Raw genomic sequence first — 24879 nt, 5'->3', positions numbered from 1 at the left:
TGTGTACTATTATTAGTGAACAACATACGTAAATCAAACAACCAATCCCCGAATTCTTAAAAACATACAGGAGTACGCAGTGTAACGCACCGCGGCGAGATATGCGATTGTAGTTTTTAAATTTCAATTTCCACGTCGTGTTGAACAGCTGAGTTTGCCTTTAAAAACTACATTACCCAGAAAGCCTTGTGCGCCAATTAGAAACGTCAACGAGCCAGTGAACATTAAGCGGAGCAGACCAAAATCCCAAACAAGGAAATGGTGGGGGAATAAACCGACCAGATTATTTAATTAATGCATGTAATAATTAATATTTTATTTTATTGTAAATTACGCCGTATTTATGGGTTAGAATGGATTACGACTTCAAAACAAAGCTGGCTGCCGAGAGAGAGAGAGTAGAAGATCTTTTCGAATATGAAGGTTGCAAAGTGGGTCGAGGCACCTACGGGCACGTTTATAAAGCTAAACGCAAAGACGGGTAAGATGACCATGGACGTTATTGTTTATGTTGATATGGAAGTGACGGCTGGATGCATTTTGTTTAGCAACACTTGCATGTGTTTACGAACGGCGCGTTAGATTTGAATCCCCTCCCAAAGTGATAGCCCGTGTCTGTGTTTTTGTTTTCATGTAACGCGCTCACTCACCAAGACCCCCCCCCCCCCCCCATTCCCCCTGACCGCTCGTCTCCTCTTCCCTCCAGCACAGTCCTGCACAACATAGTAGCGGGTCATCTTATTTTTTGACATGTCTCGTCAATATTATGCTTGCTATTCATCGTATGATACCGCACACGAGCGGCACGGGTGTCGTCTTCACGTCACGCGATAACAGGCTTCCTTTCGCGGCCAAATTCCCCCCCGCGCGCTCCCACCCCCTTTTCCCAACGTTGCACGATCAAACTTTTTTTTCGTACTTTAGATGTGAAAGTTAGCTTATCGTTTTACATTGTCACTCTCAAGCGTTTGACTAACTACTTGTGTGGTTTGTGAACTCAGATCCGGATCGACACGTTGTAGGTTGTATCATAACCTTATTTCTGCTTAAACGTATACATGATTTCCATGTCCTGTCAAATTCGGAATTTGGTGTCAAAGTCAAGGCCCGGGGGCCAGATATGGCCCGCCACATTAGTTTATGTGGCCCGCCACATTATTTTATGTGGCCCGCGAAGACAAATTGTGCATCAAATTCGTGTGTCATTACTAGAATTGCAAATTGTCTTCACTTTTAATAATATCTTTTAAGATATTTGACTAGTTTTTACTCGTCTGATTTGAAAACGAGTTATTTGGCAGTTTTTTTGTAGCTTAGACTGTATATAATATGAGGTGCTCATACATTTGTTTGGGTTGACAGTCACAATGGCCCTCCGAAAGAAGCTATGACTATAATGCGGCCCGCGAGTTTGACACTCCTTGTATACGTTGTATACAATAAGGCATGTTTTATAAAGATAGCTGTGCTCAATTCTAACAATATATTAGTAGCGTTGAGTTGGGCATTTGGCAAATGAAATTGATGGAAATGAAATGATCAAGATGAATATTTTACTGCATTTTATGCAAATAACAATGACAAAGCTATGACAAAAAATACGTTAATGATGTCACTACAAAATGACATGGCAGCAACAATGAGTACAGTAATCTTTCTTAATATTTAGTCATATTTAATATTAATTTTGGACACTTCTGGTTGATGATCCAACAAAAACAGCTAAATAAAAAACTATTTGTAGTGTAATCCAGCCATTTGTCTGTCCATCTGTCCGTTCATCCATCCATTTTCAACACTGCTTATTATCTCCAATGCAAATTAGGGTGAAGTGGGTTTGAGGATTTGTTTGATGTTGATCCTGTCTACACTCTCCCATTTAGTCCTTCATATTTGCATCATTTTGAATACATCCACACTGTTATTTTGTTAGATTGGGTTTCCTTTGTGTCACTGATGATATTGTGCTACATTTGCATGATTGCAGTTCCCACTCAGTGATGGTGCGAATGGTTGCCCATCTTTATAGAGTTAGCAATATGAATCAGAAGTCTTAATGCATATTTTGAAACTAAATATGAAGTAATATTATTTCTTTTTTTCCCCCTACAGGATAGATGAGAAGGAATATGCACTGAAACAGATAGAAGGCACTGGAATTTCAATGTCCGCGTGCAGAGAAATTGCTGTAAGTTACATTTTTAATTTTACTGTGGCAAAAGTACTATAAGCTGAAATACCCAAAACTATTTCTTGTTGATAAAATAAAGACAATTACAGTTTTCTAGTAATCAAACAAAATTATGACAAATATATTCATATAAAACCGGGCCCCCTAGTTTTATATGAATATATTTGTCATAATTTTGGACGTTCATGTTTCAATTTCACAATTTCATGTAAAGCTGATATGCAGTTAAGCGATGGCAATTGCTAGATAGCTGGATAATTACATAGGGGGGAAGAACCAAGCCCTGCGGGACTAATGAAACAAGAAAACGACATCAAGCGAGTGAGAGTCAAAAATCAATAAAGCTCTTGTTTTGATAAAGTTTGACATTATCCCTGAATTTTTTAAACTGATGGGTAAAGATCCGAAGTAAGAAAATAAGTAAAGTGTGCAAGCAACAAATTAAATAAGTGTGCAATTAAACGCTCTTAGAACAAATGTCTATTCAAAAAAATCAAGAACGCCAGTTACCGAATGTTCTTACACCAGTGTGCAAACCTCTTTATTGCCTTCATTTTGTAACCTCCAAATGTTGTTTACTGGTTCCCACGCGAACTTGAAGACCTCCCGTATATAATGCTAGAGAAATAAAAACTTGTTGACATTTTTTAAAATCTGGAGCCTGAAATGGAAAAAGTAATTAAACATTGCCTTTGGAATTATTACTAATTGATTTTCTTTAGTTTCTATAGAGGCAATAAAATGGAGTCAACAAATTGACTCAGTTAAGTGAAATTAGAGGTTGAGGCTAAAGTGTGGTTTTGATGGTGGGGGGGTTAGATTGGGGAGGTGGTGGTTGAAGGCATGTCAGCATGTCAATCCGTCCAAGTGCGGGGGAGCGAGAACACGGCCCCTTCGACATTCCGTTAGCTTGTTACGTAACAGTCTGTTTCCACTTGGCCATGATCACCTAAAGTTAGCCTACGTGCGGTGCCAGTGACACTACGCAAATACATCTTGTGATATTGTGCAAGCTCCAACGACAGTTTTACATGACCTTTAGAAACATATTAACAATTTAAGTTCATTTTCTTTGAATACCAATCATTTCTGAATTCACCGAAACTTACAGTAATTAGCATGTTGCATATTGTACGAATTAAATACAAATTAATTGATGTCATGATGAATATAAATGACGAAAAATTATTCAAATCAAGCTATTTGTTTTTGTGATTCTGGAATTTCTGTGACTTGTGAGGCTTCTGTAACCGATAACAGGTATTTAGGCCCACCCATTGTTTTGGGTCATTGGACTATGATCTGAAACTGAGACCAGGTTTTCTGATTTTGAGCAGCACATTTTCCCACAGAATGCCTTGATAGTTCCAGAAGCTTTGTGACCAACAGTGGATATGCATACCAACAGTTTTGTCATGACTGATTCCATTATTTTTTGGTTGTTGTTTTGAATAATTCTATTGGATCACAAAAATAAATCTAATTATCATTAGTTACATTTTAATTTTACTTGAACTTCAGAGTTACAAGGACTGTGGGGTTTCTCCTTCTTGAATAGAAGTAAAAAAATGTGTCTGTTTGTGTAAATAAATATAAGCAAAGCATTCTCAGCCAAACAAATTAATCTTTGTATCTCTGTAATTGATTTGACTGCACTATTTGACATCATGCAACGTAGCATAGCCACTGGCTGTCTGCAGTGGTTTGTCATTGATAGGAAAAATACAAGGAGATACCATAAGCTGTCTAAATTCTGATGGTTAAAAAAAGCCAAGATTAAACTCCATTAAAAAGAGAAGAGTCTCAGAAAATATGTTCCCAGGTTTTTGTTTGTGTGGCGGCACAGACCTTTTTCTATTTACAAATGGATAAATAGTCAAATGCTCTGTTTGCTGCATCGGGTTTTCATTGAACTTTGTCTTGTGTTTGTTTGATTTTGTGATTATGAGCTTTACCTCATCACTGGCTCTGCCATCATAAACCTGAAAATACTTGAAGAAGGTTTTTAGTTTGCATCTTGCTTAAAACCTGCCTTGAACCTCCATTAATGACTGAATAATTCAGATTTTTTAATATTGATCTCATATTGTCCTTTCCTAATGTGAATGAAAAGTCTAAAATTTCATTTTGGTCTCAAGCTTTCTTAAATTGTTCCCAGCTATCTTGCCTTTCTGCTTTTTTTCAAACTTGTTTTTAGAAAATATTTATTTTGCATCCCTGTTGTTTTGGGCTTTGTTTATTTCGCCCCCAAACAAAAAAAACATTGACTAGTTTAGACAACTCACCAAAAGCCAAAACCAATGTACAATGTAGAATTATGAAAACTTTAATTGTGAAATGTGTCACTGTTTTTTAAAACATATTTATTTTGTGTCTCTGCTGTTTGGGCTTTGTTTATTTCGTCCCAAACAAAAGAAAAAATCGACTCTAGTTTAGACTCAACTCACCAAAAGCCAAAACAAATGTTCAATGTAGAATTTTGATCATTTGAATTATAAAATGTGTCACTATTTTAAAAAAAAATATTTATTTTGGGTCTCTGCTGGTTTGGGGTTTGTTTATTTTTGCCCCAACCAAAACAAACATTGACTCTAGTTTAGACTCAACCCACTTTTTTAGTCATATGATACCGAAACATGGTGAATCGCAGCAAGTAAGAATGGAGTACAACAAAAAGACTTGGGCCAAAATTTGAATTATAAAATGTGTCACTATTTTTTCTTAGTCATATAATACCAAAACATGGTGAATCGCAGCAAGTAAGAATGAAGTACAACAAAAAGACTTCTTTACAGTTATGCTGTGTTCACATGACCAAGGTAGTTTGCTTTTTTATTTTCATTGAAAAATTGATTGAATATATGTTAAAAATCTTTGAATAGATGGAAATCACCTAGATATGGTTTAATCTCATTCACAAGGCCTTTGGTTATTCATTGACTCTTTTCATGTTATTGTTACTGACTGACTTGGTGAAGCAGTTCTCCATGCCTTAATGACCTATAAGAAAATAAATACATGGATAGACCCAACATCCAAACTGCAGTACACCAAGGAAATGATTTATCTTTCTCTATGCTCGTTCCTGTTATCTTGCCAGCATCAACTGTTGTTTCGAAATACTTGCTTCACTAAACACACAGTGAACAGCTGTTAAGTGTATTTGCAGTCGAAGTGGACGGTAAAAGCTCAAACATAAATGTTTCCAGGGGGCTAATGAGTCCTGGAGCTATTATTACCTGCTCTGTTCTTTCAACAAAAATACTAGAAATTTTTTTTTTTTTCTTTCAAAGTAGTTGCCCAAATGGACCTTCTTGTCAAGGTTGCAACGGTTCTGTCTAATCGAATTATATCATTAAATTGTAATAAATGAGTAACCTTTAGGGTGTCTGCTTGAATTCATTTTGGATGGAAAAAGCTTGGCGTTGATGTTGCTGCACAGCTACAGTGTGGCCAGCAAGCATTCGCATGAAAGGGGATTTATTGACCCACTGCTTGCCAAGTGCATGTTGGAAATCTCTCCTCGCTTCTCTGGAGGGGTATATCTGGGCCGTAGTGTTTTTCTAACAACATTGCTATGGTCATGCTAACATATTTGTCAACAAGAACTATTTATCATATACATGACAAATCAATTGTTGGTTTTTGTTAGATGTTGATTCTTGAATTAAAAGATATGAAGGTAAAAAATCGGTTTTCTAAAGTACCCAAAAGGCCTTTAAGAACATCTTGTCAGGTCACAGTGTGCTAATCTGTATATAGAGTGTTTGAAATTTGTTATAATTATTCCAAAAATGTTTGCTTGCTCTGCCTGTAAGAAAGAACTATTGTTTTCACTGTAAATACGGCATATTTTGGTTTTACTGAGCTTCCGCTCGTGTTGCATTTGTAAAACAAATAAGCTGCACTTTATCATTATATTCACATTCCATTGGCACTCCTGGCAAGCATGTGGCTTTGGTGCGAATATTTGGAACTCCTCGAGTGAGTGCTTTTCCTGTGAGCCCTTTATGAAAACATGACCTATTTTACTTAAAATGAGGACTAACAAACCATTTTCTTCCCCACGTTATTATTTTTCCTAGGGTGAGTTTGCCAGTACGTTCTTGTAATAACATGGAAGTGATCAGATTGATTGATTGGATGTTGCTACAGTTTATTTTGCTCATTGTGTACACGTTGGCTAACTGCGCAGACAAGCAAGTTACAGGACTTGGTCTGTGGGCACGAGAGGCCCAGTCAGGGTTGCAAGTGAGTGATTGTGACTTATCCAGAATTTGGTTCTATGTTTTTGCTAAAACAGTTCCAAAAGCGAGTGATTGGGAAATAATGCACTAGAAATGTACTGTCTTTGCTTGGACATTTTGTTTCTACAGTAATCCCTCGTTTATCGCGGATAATTGGTTCCAAAAACCACCCGCGATAAGTGAAATCCGCAAAGTACGGTCACCAACAAGAAGTATTAGGCAGGCTAACGAGTTAGCGGAAAGAGGCTAATTCGCAATCGTGCTAACACGCGAAAATGGACTTCTAAAGGAATGTAAACGAACATTTGGAGCAATACTACATTGTCCGAAAGGTTAGACTCATGTTTCCTGAATTTAGTAGTTTTATTTTGACTTAAATGTTTTTTTAATTAAAAAAAAAAAAAAAAAAACGCAATGTGGTGAATCCACGATGAACGAAACGCGAAGTAGCGAGGGATCGCTGTATTAAGGTTTCAGATTTCTTGCTGATTGACTTTTGGTATAAAGTAATTTGTAGCATACCACAAAAAAAAAACGTGCTCACTTTGAAGCTGAATTTCTAGTTTTTCCTCATAGCAAATGCTCTTGACGGACCCTCCCAAAGACATTGTTAAATTCTTTGAGTCACACAAGTTTGACATGTCATAAGTGGTGTGGTCCTTTGAGTCATTATGGGTGTCTGCTACTGATCGTTTTGCTCACGATAAAAAGTTGACGATGAGATCTTATGCGACTCTTCTATTGTTGCTCCAACAACCGACCGACTATCAAGCTTGCCAGCTAGACGGATGGTCCCATGAAATCAAATTCAATGGGAGCAATCAGACCCTTAGATTAGATTAGATAGTCCATTCCAAATAATGTTGGTCCATTCCAAAAGATGATGAATTGCAGATTGTCTATTTTTTGCTCTTTAATAATCTGTTTCTCAGAAGAGAGATGCAACCTTGTCACGAAAAAAGCAGAAAATCAAGCTTCCGCTATGGCAATGCATACAGGCTCCGCTCTATTTTAATGCAGATCGTAATCAAAAGATAATAAAGACAAATTCATGGTCGAATTTGTGGTCGGGAATAAATGAGGGCAGAGTTCACCACCCTAACTGAACTAAATTAACACTAACAGCAGTGTTATCATTCATATCACTCGCACACATTCATTCATAGATAAAGTTTAATTAATTTTGTAAAACTTCCATATTCACTCACGATGTCCGCAGTCCAGCCTCTTTGCAGCAGATCCCCAAATGTCTAAGTCAAAAATGTGTTCAAAATTGTCAACAGTTTGAAGACAGTTTTGAAAACAATTTTAATATTCGGATTCAAACATTGCAATTTTAGTATTTTTGAGTTTATCTGAATAGTAAATCCACAGTGAATCACTTTATAAACATGTTTTCATAGTGTCTTAATACATTATAATCTTTCTCTATTACTTGTAGTCATCATCTCATGAGACTTTATTTTTGTAACCAGCCCAAAGCATTTACAAACATGCCTTTCTTAATATGTCAGAGGCTCAGAGCCAATTTGTTAAATCACTGGCTCTGTCTATTGTTTTGGAGAAAAAGTAAGCTACTCTTACTTTGCCATCATTTTCTGTCCTGAACCCTTAACTCGATTTACTACTACTTTATTACTACTTTTAAACCTGACAAACAATAGCTTCTTATCAGTAAATGTATCGAAATGGGATAAAATTTAATATTTAAGAAGTTATAGGTGGCTTCCTGTAAATCTCAACCTATGACTGTCATAAGACTTTTTTTTGTAGTATATCTCACAGTGATGTCTCCCAATTTTTGGATTTTTGTTTTTCTGTCAGTGTGCATGACAACTTTAAAATATACAAATTTTGGACAGAAAATATGTTTTGTACAATTTGTATAACCTCACTACCACTTCTGTAGAACTGGTACATTTTTATTTAAAAGAAAAAAAACCCCAACATTTTATTTGAAGCCTATTCCTGGTAGTTGTGCTCGTATGGTGTTGTTTCACTGTGACCTCATTCTTTGACATTTTTCTTCTTCTCCAGCTGTTGCGGGAATTGAAACATCCAAACGTGATTGCCCTGCAGAAAGTGTTCCTGTCCCACAGTGACCGAAAGGTTTCGCTCCTGTTAGACTATGCCGAACATGACCTTTGGGTGAGTATCAGTTTCATGTCCGTGTTACATGCCATGAAGTACGTGTTTCCCGGAGGTTTTTCAAGAAGCAACATCAGAGACTTGTTTGGCAACCGTATGATCTCATAAGGACACATTTATATTGGCCCTATGAATATAGTTTTGATTACCGTATTTTCCGGACTATAAGGCGCATCTTCAATGAATGGACCATTTTAAAACTTTGTCCTCATATAAGGCGCACCGGACTATAAGGCCCACCATTAATGCATCATGTCAGATTTTTAATCCAAATCAAATCATTCTCCATTTTATCTTTTTTATTTCAACTTCAGACGCAACAAATTACTTTCTGATCACAAAATAATGATCCATAGTCTTTTTGATTCATGATTCATAGTCTTCAGCGGGCCACTTGTGATTGATTTCATGACACAATGCTTCGGGCCAGTTTAAATTTACGAATTTGGTCCATATATAAGGCGCACCAGACTATAAGGCGCACTGTCGGCGTTTGAGAAAATTTTAGGTTTTTAGGTGCGCCTTATAATCTGGAAAATACGGTACTAGTTTTTGTAATCGTATTCTAATTATCGAAATCAATTTTTTTTTTAATAATCATGATTTCAATAGCAATCAAAATAAACATGGTGGGATAAACATTTTTCCTATAATCGTCCAACCCTACGTTAAGTTATAAAATGAAACTCCGGACAACCAGCAGGTCATATTTTTTTTTAATACCACCACTTACTTCTTTTTACGCACTGTGCCATGCTGCCTCTTTGTGATGTCATCGTCTTTGCCACTGGAATCTTTGTGGAGATCACAGCAAACATTATCTGTGTATTGTCACTGTCAAATTTCATCAAAAAGTCCAATTTATAGCAACTGCCTTGAGCGTCAATACTAAGTAGCTAAGTAACCAATTAAAGCGTCATGTTCTGTTGCTTCTGTGTGGCATTTAGTCTTTTCATTTTCAGTTGGTAAACAAAAACATCAAAGTAACTGATTGATGTTATTAATGTTTTAATCTAACACAAAAAAGAAAGAAACATACCAGATTTTTTACATTCTAATTTTAGGCTCAGATCAAAAACATGGAACGGAAACAAACAAGCCGCAGGCTGACTCTTAATTTTTAATTGGTTGTATTACGTGACCTTGGTGGCCAAAAGTGAAAATCGAATCACTGCAGTTATAATCAGTCCATTAATACCAAGATTTCAAGATATTCAAAATATTGATGCAACAGTGAGTTTAGTGGAAATGTTTCACAATGCAACAACTTATGTGAACTCACAAAATTGCTGGTATCCTTTCCGCAATAGTCAATGAAATAGCTTCAAATGGCCTCATTACAAAAGTATTGATGACTAAAACTTTTTCATCAAACCAAAATATTTAATTAATCAAAATAGCAGTGATGTGTACCGTATTTTCCGCACTATGAGGCGCACCGGATTATAAGGCGCACCTTCAATGAATGGCCCATTTTAAAACTTTGTCCATATATAAGGCGCACCGGATTATAAAGCGCATAGAATAAATAACTCAATGTTGCTCAAACGTTAATGCAATCACAATATAGTAACACTCGAAATAGTGAAAACAATAACAATATATCAATAACTCAACGTTGCTCAAACGTTAACACACAAAATAAACACGTAAAGCTTACTTTAATAAATTAGTCCTCATCCACGAATCAATATTGTTCCATATATAAGGCGCACGGATTATAAATCGCACTGTCGGCTTTTGACAAAATTGGAGGTTTTTAGGTGCGCCTTATAGTGCAGAAAATACGGTATATTTTTTTTCCCTTTCTTCAAATTATTCACTTCTACCTCATAGAAAACAATGCCTAATTTACATTACTACTCTGTATTAGATCTTAGTATTAGTTGAACTAATCCAGGATGACTTCACGCAGAGTAAAAATGCTACACACTAAATTCTTCTGCCTTTCTCTTAGCATATTATCAAGTTCCACCGTGCCTCCAAGGCCAACAAAAAGCCCATGCAGCTGCCACGAGGGATGGTGAAGTCTCTCCTGTATCAGATTCTGGATGGGATCCATTACCTCCACGCCAACTGGGTCCTCCACAGGGATCTGGTGAGCAGCTATATTATTTTAGCTTCACTGCTCCACTTTTCCCATGAATCTATTGCACTTCTTTTATAATGCCTAGTTTTGTTTTTGTGTTTTTGGTTGCCATTAGCGACCCAAGGAAGTGACGGAATTTAAATCAATATTGCAATATTGCAATAGGAATTTGGGACATCGTAGGGATTGCGTAAAAGTCAGTGTAACGCTTTCATATTAATTCATTCATATTAATACATTTATCTGTATACCCCTAGTAAAGCAAGTTTAATATACAACTCACATTAGTTGGCAATAAGACGACAGACAATAACAAATCTCAATGGCCCAACAAAACGAAATCAACAAAATCAAATTGTAAAGACCAGACCAGACCGGTTTTCTGTTCTGAGTGTTGTCTGGCTCTTTTGTGCTGGCTACAACACACATACTCTTGTGTGATGGTCTCCATCATGCCTTTCCCACAGTTTTATTTTTTTTATAAATAGGAATATGATCACAGGCTACATCCAGACTTTCTTTGGATTAGAATGACAGGATTTCCACCTAGATTGTTGGAAATTCAGATCACAGTCAACTCACCCAACAAAGTGAATCGAGACAAAAGTCAAAGAGTTATATGAAGTTATCATATCAACTATGTCGGCAGCATTTTTTAATAAGATAAAACATGATAGTTCAAAATACATTAATGTCCCTCAGATTATTTTTTTTCACTTTGTGTTTGATTATTCTCTTCGGGGTGTGGAGGGCAGTAATTCAAGGACATATCAGATACCCAGCGCTAAGTGGCTACTTATTCACATGCTTCTGCTGCTGTTGTTGTCTGCTCTTATGCAATCCCTCGGTCATGTGACAGCTGAACGTCACATTATGTAAATCTGCCAGGATCAGGAAGTATGCAGACATCAGATGATTATCCCTTTGCCAGTTTTGGTTGATCAATCAAGGAATTGCCTATGCTTGTTAATACAATGCATTGGCAGTGGACCATGTCATGAAATTGCTAATATTATTATTAATATCACGTGTACATGCAGTGTACATAATCACAGATTTTAAACCTGTTGTGTGTTTACTGAAAGTCACAAAAAGTGTTTGTTGTTTGTGCACTTTTGTTCTTTTTATCCCAATTTCTGCCACAGCTGGATGAAATTCTCCATTGTTAAAACCCAAGCTATCTGATTTTATAACAATGTACTGCGGTTTTATTTAAGGCCGGTTCGGTTCCAGTTATTTCCTGCCATTGTTGCCGCCGAGCTATCGTGATTCTCATGATTTTGTTGTCGCATTTGTCTTTGTTGGCTAGATTATCAATTGTGAGCAGGTGACTGGCTTTTTGTGAGTAAAAATAAATCGAACCAGGGCACATTGTTTTGATTACGTTGCTGATTTATGTTTGGGTAATCCCCATTTTATTCAAACATTGCAGTCGATACTCAACAAGCATTGCTACTGCTCTGCAAGAGTATGCTAGTGTTTAGCATGCTTTGCTTTCCCTACATAATGTAGCTTGACTCCGCCACATGCTTTGCATTGCACCACTGCATGTTTCCCATCCCCCACTTGTCCTCCTCCTCCTTCTCCTATGTCCCACTCCCACCCACCACAAGCTACACCGGAGGGGCTGACTGCCCTCCCAGCGGCACGCCCCCCCCCCCATCAGAGTTATGTAAGAGCCTCAAGCTTGTGCTGTCAAGATGGTAACTGAGCAGCTCTGCAGACCACAGCAAAATGTTCAGTGGGCTGTACCAACTATCACTTCCACAGGGAGGATTCCTGAAGGTGATCTATTTCTGCAGTGTATTTGCGTCTTCCTGTGAGCAGTACACCCTTCCACGAAGATTGCAGCAACAGAAGACTCATGACGTCTCTGCTTTACCGTATTATGAAGTAAAATTGTGACTGCAGATTGAGTCACAGTTTTTAATAATTTAGACATAACATCAGAAATTATATTCAAGAGTTTCAGTAAAACAATAATTTAGTTAACTGTGCTGTGTTTTTATAGTACTGTATATACAAGGATTTTTACGAGTGAAATTGTATTATTAGTTTTCTGGCTGAAAACTACTCATTAACTAAGGGATATTTTTTAAATGTTTATTTTTTTCTGTTTTGACAAATTAGATCTTATTGTTGTGAGAGAGGCTTATTCAGTGATCATAAAATTTTGCTTGATTAGGGGTTGATTCAGGAATGGACTTTGTTATGCCAAAGTTCTGAACTGATCTTTGTAAAGAAATAGCAAAAGTTCTATTGATGCTGTACACCACTGGTGTCAAATTCAAGGCCCGTGGGCCAGTTACAGCCCGCCACATCATTTTATGTGGCCCGCGAAGACAAATTGTGCATCAAATTCGTGGTTTGTTACTAGAATTAAAAATTGTCCTCACTTTGAATAATATCTTCTTTTTTTTTAAATATTTGACCAGTTTTTACTCGTCTGATTTGAAAACGAGTTATTTCTCAGTTTGTTTTGTAGCTTTGACTGTATATAATATGAGGTGCTCATACATTTATTTGGGTTGACAGTCATAATAAGCTATGACTACAATGCGGCCCGCTAAAAAATGTACACTGTACATAACTAAAGCTGAAATAAAGTCTTACTTTTCAAATTGCAATATTTGAGAAACAGGAGAGGCTGGAGTTCTCACGAATATGAAGAGACATGTCACACTGTGGGCAAGAACTACAAATTTCCTTCTTAGTGCCGTTTCTATAGCAACAAGAATTCGGGCCAGACTGATCAGTGTGCTTAGCCGAAGAATTCCCATCCGCACAAACACAACAAGGAAATTTAGGGAGCAGATACTTTATTTGCCTTCGGCTGTGAGCAGCTGGAAACATCTCACGGCATATTTGATCCCTATTAGATTTTGTTTTTGTCTCTGGATGACCACTGACTAATATTTGTCGCTTATTACATGCAGAAACCGTGAGAACTGCTCTATGTGATGAGCAGGAAGATTTAAGTCACAATGGTGTAAAATTTGCAGTTTTTGTTTCTTTGTGTTTTGCAAAAGTGGTGTAACAACACGCACTAATGTTATTGAAACTGTCCCTCTCAAGTGATAAAATTCATGTACACTCTAGTCAAACACTCGTTTTTCAATAACAGAGTTGACTAGCCCTTTAAAATTTACAGTTTTGGTTACTTCAAAATGTGTAAAATTATAAATTGTTTATTTTTTTTTCTTCTGCAGAAACCAGCTAACATATTGGTAATGGGAGAAGGACCAGAACGAGGAAGAGTTAAAATTGGTAAGGTAGATTTAAGAAAAAAATATTTTATTTATATTTACATCCCTTGTATTTATTTGTCTGATTAATGGTAAAAAAAATTGACATTTGCTTTGTTTTTGTTTTTTTTCACTTAAATTGAAAAAAATAAATGTGTTAAAAGTGCAAACAATGTAGTTAGTAATCCTAATCCTAATTGAAGACGGGGGAGTTCCCTCACAAAAGTTATGTTTTAGGACATTGACCTCAGAAAATTGTTTGGGATGTTCAGTATTCTACTTTCTCCTCAGCAAATCGTTACATTTTTGTTTTATATTGTTAGCAAAGCCTTGATCTTTGTTGATCTTGTCGGTACTTGTCCTTTTTACTTAGTTATTACTAGTACAACCCATCCATCAGGAATTCCTTTCAGAAAAAACTCCAACTCAGGCTTCGGTTTTTGGTATTGTTTTGCTATTATATTAATATATATATTTAATTCCAATTAATCATGCAACAAATTTGATCTGTTTATTTATTTTCATTTTGTTTGAGCTCTATGCCCATGTGAAACTTTAAAAAAAAAAAAAAAGAAGCCACGTAATTGTAATGTTACAATGTCATTTTTGACCTGTTAAAACCTGTTCACAAAGTGTAGGTGCCTTCACATATTTTAAAGTCATTGAGGTTTTGTGCGGGGAGTCCTGTTGAATGTGCTTACACTATCTGGACAGGTTAAAAAAATAATTCATGGGTTGGGCTTGACCCCTTCAGGAGTCAAAATTATAAATCTTAATTTGATATTTTGAAAAGGTTTGCGCATCAAACCTTTGAGATGTACAACAAATGCTCCTCAGGGTGAACTGATAGAATATTCTGACACCCCAGAATTATTTAGGAAGTCTTGAAAAGCCACATGTAATAAAAAAGGGAAGACCTCAATGATAATATTGTAAACTTGTCAATTTGTTTTGCCAAAAATCCTTTGAAATATGAATATCCTGCATGTCCAAGACGAATGTAATTAAATCAGCCTCATGATGAATAAAAGATTTATTTATCAAAATTCCAACCGATTTTTTAATCAATTTCACAAAGCCTCAAACATTTCCTCCGTGCCTTCCTGTTTGATTATTATTATTTTTTTTGCGCCATGTCTAAATCTGCTTTCCACCTCATGTATTTTTATTGAATTTCCCCGAAAATCCATTCTGGGTACGAGTGTGACCTCATTTTGAGCGCATTCCAACACACGAAATACTTGTTCATTGTCCGTACATCCATTGTTAACACTGGGAAAACCAAAAAAAAAAAGTTTAAACCTTAACCCAAACTAAGATTAACATTTGAGATCATTTCACAGGCAAGACAACTAAAATTTATAATTACTGATTCTGATTTCTATCTGTCTTTATATCTCCTTGACCTGCTTTCTGTAGCTGACATGGGTTTCGCGAGACTCTTCAACTCTCCTCTCAAGCCTCTGGCCGACCTCGACCCTGTGGTGGTGACCTTTTGGTACAGGGCTCCTGAGCTACTGTTGGGGGCCCGCCACTACACCAAAGCTATTGGTGAGTTTGGAGCCTTAGGAAAAAAACAGAAAGGTGTATCTCTTTATCTCTTTATATAAGCTGGATCTATAGTAGACTGCACACCAAGGAATGTTTCTATAAGCAACTAATTATAGTTGAACTCATGTCTTGTCTGTGCTTGTGTGTGAACGTAGATATCTGGGCTATTGGCTGCATCTTCGCAGAGCTGCTAACGTCAGAGCCAATTTTTCATTGTCGCCAGGAAGACATCAAGACCAGTAACCCTTTTCATCATGACCAGCTGGACAGGATATTCAGCGTGATGGGTTACCCCGCAGGTCTGCAATCAAAACAAAAACAAACACACACACACACATTTGGAAAAACATTCTTCTGTTACTAAATCTTTTAGTTATAGTGTGTATATATTTAATATCTTCTTTTAGTAATCGAAAATGTTCACATTGTTAAAGGGGAAGTCAATCCTAAAGTTTTCTTTGGAATAATATAGTCTATGCAGCCCAACTAGTCAAAACACAGTGTTTTGATTACCGTATTTTCCGGACTATAAGGCGCACCGGACTATTAGGCGCACCATCGATGCAATCACAATGTAATAACTTGAAATAGTGAAAACAATAACAATATATCAATAATATTAATATCACACAACACACAAAATAAACATGTAAAGCTTACTTTAATAAGTACAAAACAAAACAGTCAGATAGATCAGTGAACTTTGAAAGTTAAAGTTCCATACATCCATCATTCTCCATTTGGTCCATATATAAGGCGCACCGGACTATAAGGCGCACTGTCGGCTTTTGAGAAAATTTGAGGTTTTTAGGTGCGCCGTATAGTCCGGAAAATACGGTAATGTTTTGTTTGTGGAATATTAATTAAACAGGCAAAATCCACCTATGTTATCCAGCTCAGCTACTTGTTGTCAACTAAAGATGACATCAGAGTTTCCAGTTCTCAGGTCACAACCAAGAAGGCAAAAATCCTAGCCCTGCAAGTGGGGCTAACAAATGCTAACACAATTAGCATTGATGTTGCAGTAATTCTTAACGTTTAAAGCATTTCTTTTTAAACATAAGCAGCAACACATAATGACACAGCACACAACAAAACTCACAGATACATTCTTTATGCTCTGCAAAAATCAAACCGATTGAAACGACTCCAACTTAATTGAGAGGCTTTGTGTTTTATAATGTGTAATATGGTTTCACAACACATTTAATGAGGCCATTGTTTCCAAATCTTCCAAAGCTTCATGGTTCATGTTTTGATTTTGTATTACTCAGATAAAGACTGGGAAGACATCCGAAAGATGCCTGAATATCCAACACTTCAGAAAGACTTCAGAAGAACAACGTAAGTCGAATTCCGCAGAGCGCTGAGAAAAGCCTTGTACACCACATGGTCTAAGTGAATCTGGGGCTTGTCCAATCCATTACACTTGGTTAATTGAAGCAAAATCAATTTTAAAAACCACTTTGACTAATAATATTTAGTTGTTTTTTTCCATGTTTTTTCCCCCCACAGATATGCAAACAGCAGCTTGATCAAATACATGGAGAAACATAAAGTCAAACCAGATAGCAAAGTTTTCCTGTTGGTAAGTATATCCAGACGCAGTCCTATAAATACAAATATATTTATTTTATGAACAGCGGGGTACCGACAGTTTTCTCCGTGTGTGCACAGAAGCTCAATTTCATAGTCTTAATTTTCTTTTTATTGCCATGCAGCCAGTAATACACTAAAGAATAGAAAAAAATACTGTAATTGCCTGCTCTTCTTCTTTCAGCTCCAGAAACTGCTCACCATGGACCCCACTAAAAGAATCACATCAGAGCAAGCACTGCAGGATCCCTACTTCCTAGAGGACCCATTACCAACCACTGAGTGAGCCATAACAACTTTTTTTGACAACTTCCTTCTTCTTGATTTAGTAAATAACAAAGCAGGCTATCTGGGATGCAGTCCAGAAAGTATATGGAATGTTTACATTCCTATACTGTTTTTCATCCTGTTTATCACTATAGCTGATTTTATACAGTACTTGACTATGCAAAGAAAATGAAGCCCTTTTATCGCTATTTTACACCTACAGTGTATTTGCTGGATGTCAGATCCCATACCCAAAGAGAGAGTTTCTCAATGAAGACGAACCAGAGGAGAAAGCAGAAAAGGTAATTTAATGTCTCGTTAGGCCAATCAAAACTGAAAAACGTTGGTGACAGTGGAGAGAAATTAACTATGAACAGGAAATTACCAGGTTGATTAATAAGTGTCTAGAAAGAAAATAATACATCACCCAGGAGAAGTCTATAAGATTAAAAATACCTCATATTAAATATTTATAATATGTAGCAATGGTATTCTTTTTGCATTTCTTTGCATCACGTACATTTGAGTCTCCAAATTTTTTATTTTTTTTTATATATATGATCAAGTCTGAGCTCCATAAATACTTTCACGGAAAATTAGTCCAACATTAAATTGTGCAAATGTTTACAAAAATGTTTATAGCCGATTTAAAGCTTGCTTATAGGTTGGCTTAGCTTGTGGCACACATGCCTGTGCTTGACCTCTGGTAAAGAAAGAGGCATTGTTTGGTCTATGTAGCCTCTGAGAACTGAAAGCTCCTCCATCACGCTGGAAAACAACAGCTGATCCATGTGTTAGTCACATGTGACTGACCTTGCTGCAGTATCTGGAATTTGGCATTTGTAATTGTGGTTTCTGTGTTGTTAGAGGAACTAAAAACATTTTTCTGTCAACCCTAATTTAAAGTAGCGAGGGATCACTGTACAAAGAAAATTTTGGGATTGACTTCCAACTTTTAAAATGAGATTTTTCCAATTCCCATTGTTAAAGTACTTTTTTCAAATATCAACTGTAGCATTGTTGACATTTCAGTGAAAAGTGGCTTAAGCAGCACAAACACAAGTTGGATAAATAATACGATAGGAGCTAAATAGCCAAAAGCATTTCACACTGGCGGACTTTTTCCATTCAATTGACTTCCTTGTGCTTATTTGTTGAGCAGTTGCCCTGTGTGTTTACAGAACCAGACGCAACAGCACCAGCAGACAACAGGCCAAACTCAAACGCAGAACCAGCAACAAACGGCAGCCCAGCAGGCCCCATCTCAGCAGAACTCGACACAAACCAATGGCACATCCGGAGCCACGGGAGCCAATGCTGGCGGAGGGTTACATGGACAGGACCAGGGTCCTCCTAATAAAAAAACCCGCATTGGACCCTCTGGTACCTCTTCAGGCACCGGGGTGCTCCAGTCAGAGTACCAGGTTAGTTAGTATAAAAGGTTCACATTCAAAAGTTCAAATCCCAGCATCTGACTTTTGCATTGTTGATGTGATTGCGTTTGCTCGGGTACTATCGTTTGTAACTTTAGACTTTCTTAAAGCGCAAGTTCCAGCTACAAGAATGGCAGCAAAGCATTATGCTGCTGTGTTTTTTTATAAAGAAAAAGAAAAAACAAAAATGACATTTCGGTGATAACATGCAGCCACGGGATCTATTTTGGTTTTATAAAGTACAATACATAGTGTTGTTTTTTCTAGGAGGAGGAGGCCAGAGGCATTTCTATTCATTTGAAAGGGGAAACAGGAGATAGGAATGTTTTGAGATTCATATGTGGGAACAAAAATTACAAAACTGACATCTCAAGGCACTGCTGCATCGGACAGACACATGATAAGTAAAGAACAATAGTCAAGTGATACTGTACATACCCGAATATCCGGTAGACAAAGCTGATAACACATCACGTGGTGCCTTCTGGGTAAGAGGTGAAGAATTCCGTTTTTTCGGTCACACATGAGCAAAATAGCTTCTATAAAAGACACGCGACACATGCTAGCTGTCAGCTAGCAACAGATGTTATTATTGCTTAACCGTCAGCAACGTGTGACATTGCTGTCACTGTTGTCCTACTTTTTCTCTGTCATTGATTCCATACCCGCAGGCCACGGTTTCAATCCTGACATAATAGGCTGCAAAAGCGTAGCATAAATATTTATTCAGTCTGGATTACATGGATTTATATTAAACCATGGTGGTGAACTGCTCACTAATGTGATTTCCTCTTCAGCACTCCACATCCCGCCATGGTTACCAAAGCAATGTCCAAGGTTCTAATCAGCCGCAGAGCACCATGGGGTACACGTCGTCATCTCAACAGAGCTCCCAGTATTCCCACCAGACTCATCGTTACTGAGGCACCAGGTCAGTCCTGAACCAGCAGAGAGGGTTGGACCTCCTCCAATGGATGTCAACATTGGACGCCACCCGGTAGTTGCTCCTTGGATGTTTCTTACAGCATTACATCATTCCAGCGTTTTGACGTCTAGTCACATGAAGGCAAACCTACAGGAAAAAAAAAGAAGCAAATACTGCCTTTCTGGGCTGGTGACTCATTTTGGTATGTGAAGGCAGCAAGACTCCAAACGTATGGCACTTAACATTCTTCACGAGGAAGGATTGCAGCTCCAATATTGACTTTCTATCGCACCTTTTCTATTTGTTTTGTTTTCAAGCTTGATGTCAGTGTAAATATCACATAGGGAGGCAGAGAAGACGCAGGACGGAAAAAGCCCTTTCGTGAATCCTTGGATAATCAAATGCAAACTCGCTTACCCCTATCCTTTTATGTCAAACCAGACATTTATTGTACAAACAGAAAGAAATGCAGGGAAATATGGAACGCACAATTTAACTTAATAATAGTGTTCTTATGAGGTTCCTGTTTTCACAGCTCGAATGTACAGAAGTGTTTTTACTGAACGTCGTGTGCATTCTTATCCACTCCGCTCAGTAACCGGTAAGTTACCGGCGGTAACCGCTTGGCCACAAACTGGAGGAGCTTTGGAGTGTGATCTTGTTTTTGGGCCGCCAGTGGACACCTTTTGCATCTCGCCATGAACTCGAACGTGCGCATAAACCGTACAGGGCAGCTAACGGTAAGCCCCTCCCCCTCCACTGCAACCCCACTTTGTGTATTTCATGAGACTGTTACTGACTGATGTCAAATTGTTTTGTATTGTTATTATTATTGCTGTGTGTGGGCGGGTGGGTGTTTTATGCATGTTTTACCTTTGACTCACAAGAAATGCACTGACTGTCGAAGCAATCTGCAAAAGAGCTGAAACAAATACTTGTGAACCCAAACGACCGTCCCTGCCCCCTCCGGCCAGCATGCCGCACAGGTTTGGTCAGTTGATCATGTTTAAAAAAAAAAAAAAAAAGGGTGTTTTCTTTTTCACAACAGATTGAGTGACAGCCAATTATGCTGTCTTGATTTTTACAGAGTCAAACAAAGGCATGTCCGCCATATTGCACTTGGAACCAGAAAATAGTAGCTAACTACAAATAACTTTTCAATTGTTAAAATATATATATTTTTTATATAAAACCCAAGATTAGAATGTAAAATAATATTGTAATCCTTTGTTTGGTGATTTATTTTTTTCTTCATCCAGGTAAGGCAATTGTGAGCAGGTTCCATCTGCAAAGCCAACCTCGAGACAAACAGAGTAAAACAAAGATGATTGGCTGGTTGAAATCACACAACTGCCATTTCAGGTTTCCTGTTCAGTATTTAAAAATAACTGAAATACCTGCATTATTATATTATTTAGGACTGCTCCTGCTTGATTAGTTGATTGTGCCATATTTACACAAGATTAACTTCTTTACTTCCTAAGTGCATTTTTTCGAATACTTTAAAAGCTTAATTTTACATTTGAATCTAGTACTCCTGTATTTTATTTATTCCTTTTTCTTTTTTTAAATATACGCTTAAACTCAATTTTAAATTGTAAATCAGTACTCCTAGTGAATGTTGTGTTAAAGAGGGCACCCAATTTAGTGACGTAATGGTATTTGGAGGAGAACATGCAGGAGATGAGCCTCAAGTAATAAAAATGAGCAAACATCGACACCAAGTGGCCAAAAAGAGAATTGGACTTGTTTCTCTTCACTGCCACATTTTAAGGTGCAGAATGTGTCAAAACAAAACAATGTTTGCTCACTCAGTAGAAAATGTACAAGTAATGGTTACATCCCAAAATCTGTGTAAAAGGTTTTGTATCTATCGGCTCTTCATCTGCAAGGAGCTGGCTTCTCCTAAGTGTGATCGGTCAAACCACACTTCTACTCAAACGGTCACATTTGAAAAACATTGGATCTTCCCAATTGCACTTTTATAGACAAAAACAAACACAGCTTGGTCATTTAATACTCGAGGGGGATCGAAACCAAACTGCCTTTAAAGGCTTTCCTCCTCCTTGGTTCAATGTGAGTATTGAAATTACACGCTTAGTTGTCGATTCCGCCTCTGAGAACGTTGTACAGTATGTCAGACAACTCCTATGCAAATTTAATTGCCAGACTCAAGCATTTCATTATGCTGAGGTTTTGTTTTTATGGGTGACGTGTGTTCTTTCATCACTACGTGTATAAGAGTCCGAACACTTGTCTAAAACTGTTTGTTTTTTTTGTTCTGCAATGCACTCTAAATGAAATATTGTAACTTTATAAGTGTATGTATATATGTGTGTACATATATATGCACACACACACACACCGCTCCATAGTTTGTAAACAATGTGATGTCATTTATGGGGCACGGCTTAGCTGGAGGCAAAAACATCCATCGCGTAGGAATGGACGTGAGAAACTCATTTGAGTGAATATGAGAGTAAACTCACTCTCCACGGCCGTAAATATTACTTTAAAAGGTTGACTGATATTTACTGACAGCTAGGGCCTAACTTACTGGATGGACGATTTAACGGGACAACTTTATATAACAAAAAAAAAAGCATTTATACCAAAGATTAACTAAATCATTAGAAGCTGATAACTAAATCTTGAATGGATATGTTCAAGAACTTGTCGTGCTGCCAAGTCAATGTCAGGGACAGGCGATTATCAATTTCAACATTTTATGATAGTACATTCCATGTTAAATGTTACCTAATATGAAGTGTGCACTTACAAACACCAGCGATGATACTCTCAGTCCAATCTTTTCACCGAATCGCATTCAACCACAGCCTTCTGCAATTTTCTTTTTTTGACTGGCATAGGCTGTTTTTTTGCGGTTTCGGCAACCAAAAACACAACAAGATGACGTTCTCAATTTCTTTTGCCTTCAGCTAATACCGTGACATCATCGTGATGTAGGCCATGAAGGGGTCTGTACATATATATATATTATATATACCGTATTCTCCGCACTATAAGGCGCACCAGATTATAAGGCGCACCTTCAATGAATGGCCCATTCTAAAACTTTGTCCATATATAAGGCATACCGCATTATAAGGCACATAGAATAAATAAATCAACGTTGCTCAAACGTTAATGCAATCACAGTAACACTCGAAATAGTAAAAACAATAACAATATATCAATAACTCAACGTTGCACAAACGTTAATATCACACAACACACAAAATAAACACGTAAAGCTTACTTTAATAAATTAGTCCTCATCCACAAATCCATATTGGTCCATATATAAGGCGCACCGGATTATAAGGCGCAGTCGGCTTTTGAGAAAATTGGAGGTTTTTAGGTGCGCCTTATAGTGCGGAAAATACGATATATACATATATATATATATATAGTATACGATCGTGTTTATTGTGTCCATCAATGAATAGTAGACATTTTTTTGTAAACTTTCCTCTGCCTTAATACAGTAGCTATAGAAAGGGACCTGTCAACTACCACGTTTGTTACTATATTAGTTAGTGAATGTGTTAACACCACCCCAGTATACAGTAGAATCAAGATCTAGTACATTGAATTCCACAGTGTTTTATTATATTATTATTTTTACAGAGGGGTGATGGGGGATGGTGCCTTTTGTTAGTTAACCCATCAATGTTATTTTTTTTGGGGGGGGGGGGGGATATCCTTTTGTATTTTCTTGCTTCTTCTCATTTGTTTCCTAATTTCCCTCCTTATCATGTAGCAGTTTGCTTTTTTTTTGTTAAAGTGGATTGATGCCCTGATATTTCTCACGTAATTCCAGTGTTTTTAAAATATCTTGCTTTCGACACTAAATAATGTACTGTAGATACGGACACGTACACACAAGTACACGCTTGTATAAAAAAAAAAATCCCTTTTACTCCATTTTGATAATATTTGCATGTGCCTGTCCTTTTTTCAATGGAAATTGTTGTCGTCCACAGTTTGTACAGACAAACCACTGCGATGTGTTCGAAGCCAGTTGGATATTTAAAGGCATTGCTTGGCCAGTATCCCATTTTCCCATCTCGCATGCTAAAATGTAAACACTCTGTGAATTGAGTCAGCAGAATTGTTTTGTGAGCAGGGTGGAGTGTCTGTCCACCCTTTTACATTCTCTCACACAGGTTTTAAATATTCATATGGTCTACTATGTATTGTATTTCCATAGCAATTATATACAAAGCAGCAATAGAATACATAATAGAACATTTATTGAGCTGCTTTTTGTGAATTTGTCCAAATTCCACTGTACAAAATGACTGTTAAATGAGAAAGAAAGTCATGTATATTTATTTTATATCCTCTATCGTGATTAAAAAACAACAACATCGCAATGAGTGTGATTGTTAACTAACTGTGGATACATTTAGTATTGCGAGTATGTTTTTATGGCTTTCAGCAAATTAGGTTTTTTTTTTCCACCACGTCAAGGATTGCACCTGTCACGCTCTGATTTTAAAGCCGTACCGATTTATCAGCAAAATGTCTGTTTTTACCTGCGCCAAACTATCCGTCTGGAAAAATACATACCAGAATTCAGTTGAGCACACCTCCACCCGGATTTCAAGACTGCAGATGTTAGGATGTTACACAACAAGACATTAGATGAATGTCTTCTTCGGATGATAAACACTCAAAATATGTCCCTCTCAGGACATGTTGGATGAGTCAAATAAACGCCACATTGTCTCCATGAGCCTGCTGGTTTGACAAGTGAACCTAGTGCAGGCAAGTCGAGACTTGGTATCACCTTGAGGGATTCTGGCAGAGCAATCACTCAGGCCAGATTTGTACTGCGCCCACTTGAAGGAAATTTATGACTTGGAGAGAGTAGGAAGTGAGGAACAAATTAACAACCCCACTGTTAAACTCACTTTAATACATGTCACGAGTAGGGTGCCATGTCTTTGTGACAACACACACTTGTAGCAAAAATAATTAGTTGGGATTATAGTCTTGTGGATCCGTAAACTACAATGGGAGGTTCCGTTGGAAACTAGCAACATTCGGATTATATCATCACTGAGGCTTTTGAGTTACTCATTAAATGATTTTACTAAATGTACTTAGGAATACGCCCTTCTAGCATGTTTCTTTTAATTGTGTTGGTTTTCCATTTTTGCTGTACATTCCCATGGAAAG

General features: G+C 37.2%; 1 protein-coding gene and 1 long non-coding RNA gene across 3 annotated transcripts; one reads left to right on the top strand and one right to left on the bottom strand.

Annotated features, from left to right (window-relative positions):
* The first annotated feature begins 212 nt into the window (after positions 1-212).
* Positions 213-24087, top strand: cdk19 (cyclin dependent kinase 19). Of its 2 annotated transcripts, none has more exons than XM_061269481.1 (13): positions 213-261; positions 2113-2188; positions 8476-8586; positions 10544-10684; positions 13885-13942; positions 15340-15471; positions 15627-15770; positions 16746-16815; positions 16987-17059; positions 17252-17349; positions 17558-17636; positions 18516-18758; positions 19565-24087. In XM_061269481.1, exons 2-13 carry the CDS (start codon positions 2165-2167, stop codon positions 19688-19690), a joined length of 1299 nt encoding a protein of 432 aa, XP_061125465.1. In that variant the 5' UTR covers positions 213-261; positions 2113-2164; the 3' UTR covers positions 19691-24087. The 2 variants fall into 2 exon arrangements, with proteins under 2 accessions (XP_061125465.1, XP_061125464.1); XM_061269480.1 differs by having other exon boundaries at positions 214-481.
* LOC133146135 (uncharacterized) lies at positions 18970-24461 on the bottom strand. The gene is made up of 2 exons (XR_009711288.1): positions 24268-24461; positions 18970-19839 (listed from the first exon to the last, which is right to left on the bottom strand). It is a non-coding gene; the product is annotated as an uncharacterized LOC133146135 (long non-coding RNA).
* Positions 24462-24879: the final 418 nt, after the last annotated feature.

The sequence above is a fragment of the Syngnathus typhle genome, linkage group LG22 (genome assembly GCF_033458585.1).
Source record: "Syngnathus typhle isolate RoL2023-S1 ecotype Sweden linkage group LG22, RoL_Styp_1.0, whole genome shotgun sequence".
NCBI lineage: Eukaryota > Metazoa > Chordata > Actinopteri > Syngnathiformes > Syngnathidae > Syngnathus > Syngnathus typhle.
The sequence above is the reverse complement of the archived record's forward strand: the minus strand, read 5'-3'. Positions and strand labels throughout refer to the sequence as shown.